Here is a 3,332-nt window from a genome sequence, read left to right on the forward strand (position 1 = left end):
TCAGATCACCTAAAAGACTATTTGGGTGGAGCAATATTTGCAGTCAAAAGTGACTAGTCAGCATTCCACATAAGATTTAGAGATGCTTTAAATCCACACACATATACCCTATCGTATTTTCTGGTCAACCGAAATCCATATACATTAAAAATGTTGGCCAACTATGGAGTACGGACGAATGACATGGGATTTATGGTGCATACTACAAACAGTATACATGCATGATAGTTTCTAGAGGAAGAAGTGAATTGGTAGGTCATCCCAATGCTTTCATTTTTTTTATTTAACATTTAGTTCTCCTGAAAATTTGTCCATCACGTTCTCTTCACATGTACAAATCATATATAACAAGGCCTTCAAATAGCATACATAAAATAATGTATAGAAATGCACAATAGAAAACTACCACTAGCTAGAACCATAGAGAAAAAGGAAAAAAACCCAAGCTAGTTTAAGAAATTTAAAAGTTCATACGCTTGAGAATTAGATGGGTGCAAAGGTCAAAGGGTCAACTTCAGATTAAATGTATATAAAAAAGAATGAAGGATTTGTAGGTTTGTGCCATGGAAGATGTCTCTCTCTCTCTCTCTCTCTCTCTCTCACTAGAATTAATATTACTAATTTTTTTGTAACTTTCAGTCTTGAGTCTTGAGTCTTGAGCGATGCTCACTTTTTTCTTATTTGGTAATTTATTCGGTCCAATCCTATTTTTCAGTCCTCTCTCTCATCTATATATAAACCCTTCTCATGAATTGTAATCCCCAAGGAAATCCTAACAAGGTCAACTAATTAATTTCTGTAGCCTGCAAACTAAATCCCAAACTAATCCGTATTCTTTGTCTTCCAACTCAAACCAGACAAAAGGAAATGGATATTAGTAACGTACATGATCAGATGAAATCAGCAGGTTATGGCTCATTAGAAGCAGCAGCAGCTCCTGATCAACCAATTGAAGAAGGACTGGGCTTAAGAACAGGTCCATGGACAGCTGAGGAGGACTCCATTCTCATCGATTACGTCAACCTTCACGGTGAAGGCCGCTGGAATTCCTTGGCTCGTCATGCAGGTACGTAATTCTCTTCCAGACTCTTTCAAGACTGAAGAAAAATACCAATATACCAATAACTAGTTTACTTAGTCATGTAGTTGTATGTATTATCTACCATTTCTTCCTTCTAAGCCTTTGAATAGAATTCATATTAATTATTTTGGAAAGTAAGTTACATGCGTCATAGCTTAAACTAATATATAGTTTCCAATCCTTAATTTTTGAAATTCTTGGGAAGACTTATGCCTTGGCCAATTCTGATCACTATGATTTTGGACAAAGTACTAATATGATAATACTTAGTCAGGTCTGAAACGAACTGGCAAAAGCTGCAGATTAAGGTGGTTAAACTACTTGCGACCAAGCGTTCGACGTGGAAACATAACTCTCCAGGAACAGCTTATAATTCTTCAACTTCATTCAAGCTGGGGCAACAGGTACATATACATATACATGTATGTCGTTGTTCCTAATCTTCTGTGTGTTTTGTCTTTAATGGCACACTCATATAATTAGGTGGTCCAAGATAGCCGAATACTTGCCCGGTAGAACAGACAATGAGATAAAGAACTTTTGGAGAACAAGAGTGCAAAAGCAAGCAAAACAGCTCAAGTGTGATGTTAACAGCAAACAATTTCAAGACGCCATGCGTTACGTATGGATTCCCCGTCTAATTGAACGGATCGGGGCCTTGCCTGAATCTCTAGCAGATCAACCCAGGACTTGTACCACTACGACATCCGAGTTTGAGTGTCAATACTGGGTTGACACTAATTTCGTGCCCAAAACCTCTGGCAATACTTCATCAGACTCATATGATCTGGTTCAAGCTTGTTCAATTCCCACCGACCGTACTAGCAGTGGTGATGAATTCATGACTTATCCATGCAGCGGTCAATATGGTTCAGAAAACGGGTCGGGTTATAGTCAAAATGGTATAAATTCAGATATTCATGGCTTTAAGCAAAGCGATTATTGTTCAACCGGTGGGGACACTTCAGTGGAGAATTTGTGGAATGAAGAGAATATATGGTTCTTGCAACAGCAGCTTAGTGATGACTAATATTGAATTGATGGAAGGACCGAGCAGCCACGAGGACTAGTTTGCTTACGTAACGCATGGGTGATGCCATGACATTATAAAGCAGTAAAATAGACTCTTCCAAATTGGACAAACTTTTGTTGCACGGACACAAAAAGATACGTATTCTTAAAGCATAGGAAGACCATGAGATTTTTTTTTTCCTTTTCCTTTTTGATTTGAGTTGAGGTAAATTTTATGTAGACGTGGCTGCCCAGTTTTAGTAACTATAGTCTATATATAAAGGAATTAATCTTGTGTTGTCAGATTATGGCCATGTTTATGTTCATTTTTCTCGGAATTTTTTTTTATTAATTAAATACGAATGAATACTTTAGCATCTGCTACCAAAATATTGGATGGCCACTCTGAAATCTCTTACGACCATGACCTTCCTCTAATAAGAAATGAGATCAGAGATGATGGAATATTTCTTTCTCGTGTAATATACTCCCTCACGCGCCGTCCGTCGCAACTCTCTTTCCATCACGGTTGAGATCACATTTTTGATTTTATGATAGCTTTTGCATCGACGGTCGCCTCTCTTCTTGCTCCATATCATCCAAGATCTCTCACCGTCATTGACCGAACCCAAACAGATATGAGTGATGCTATTCATACCATGTTTTTATATCATATTTCTATACCATCTTAGATGACATCTGATGTGGATAACCACATTATTTGTAAAATTTGCAAAACCCAAGGAAAGAAAGGAGAAAGACTCCTCGTATACCACAATCATCATTTAATTAACTAGTTTTTTTTAATTATTAGTTTATTAAATAATGAACTAAATTTAAAAATCTGATTAATTCAAATAATGTGGTTGTCCGCATCAAATGCCACCTCAGGTGATATAAAAATGTGGTACAAAAACATGGTATGAATAACATTATTTTGATGGACCATTTTGTCTCAGTAGCGATACTAGGTGGTTTGTGTTGGTGTTGCGATTTGGACAACTAACTCACTTGCTCGTGAATTCATTGAGCTGAGATTATACAAATCGTCCTAGTCTTTTAGTATTTTTTTAATTTTTAATTTTTTAATTTTTTGTCGAAATTCAATAATATTAAAGATGAACTGAAATGTTTATATCAGAAGCCAGAGTGTTAAACAGCCACTCTGCTTCAAAACGAACCAACATATGACAACCCTCCACACGCTTGGCATGCGAAGTCACTTGATGTGCAATCCAAT

The 3,332-nt window shown here is 36.8% G+C and overlaps 1 protein-coding gene across 1 annotated transcript; it reads left to right on the forward strand.

Annotated features, from left to right (window-relative positions):
• The first annotated feature begins 747 nt into the window (after positions 1 to 747).
• Positions 748 to 2,266, forward strand: LOC103953105 (transcription factor MYB108). The gene is made up of 3 exons (XM_009364828.3): positions 748 to 1,066; positions 1,356 to 1,485; positions 1,565 to 2,266. The coding sequence occupies exons 1-3, from the start codon at positions 868 to 870 to the stop codon at positions 2,109 to 2,111; spliced, it is 876 nt and encodes a 291-aa protein (XP_009363103.2). The 5' UTR covers positions 748 to 867; the 3' UTR covers positions 2,112 to 2,266.
• Positions 2,267 to 3,332: the final 1,066 nt, after the last annotated feature.

This window comes from the organism of the source record quoted next, unplaced genomic scaffold (genome assembly GCF_019419815.1).
Source record: "Pyrus x bretschneideri cultivar Hongxiangsu unplaced genomic scaffold, Pyrus_bretschneideri_v1 Contig41, whole genome shotgun sequence".
NCBI lineage: Eukaryota > Viridiplantae > Streptophyta > Magnoliopsida > Rosales > Rosaceae > Pyrus > Pyrus x bretschneideri.

What these genes read in the sequence shown, in the direction of transcription:
- LOC103953105 (XM_009364828.3), top strand. Translation starts at nt 868, where the DNA reads ATGGATATTAGTAACGTACATGATCAGATGAAATCAGCAGGTTATGGC. An exon ending in TTCCTTGGCTCGTCATGCAG is followed by an intron (nt 1,067 to 1,355) that starts GTACGTAATTCT and finishes ATACTTAGTCAG; the next exon opens with GTCTGAAACGAACTGGCAAA. An exon ending in CATTCAAGCTGGGGCAACAG is followed by an intron (nt 1,486 to 1,564) that starts GTACATATACAT and finishes TCATATAATTAG; the next exon opens with GTGGTCCAAGATAGCCGAAT.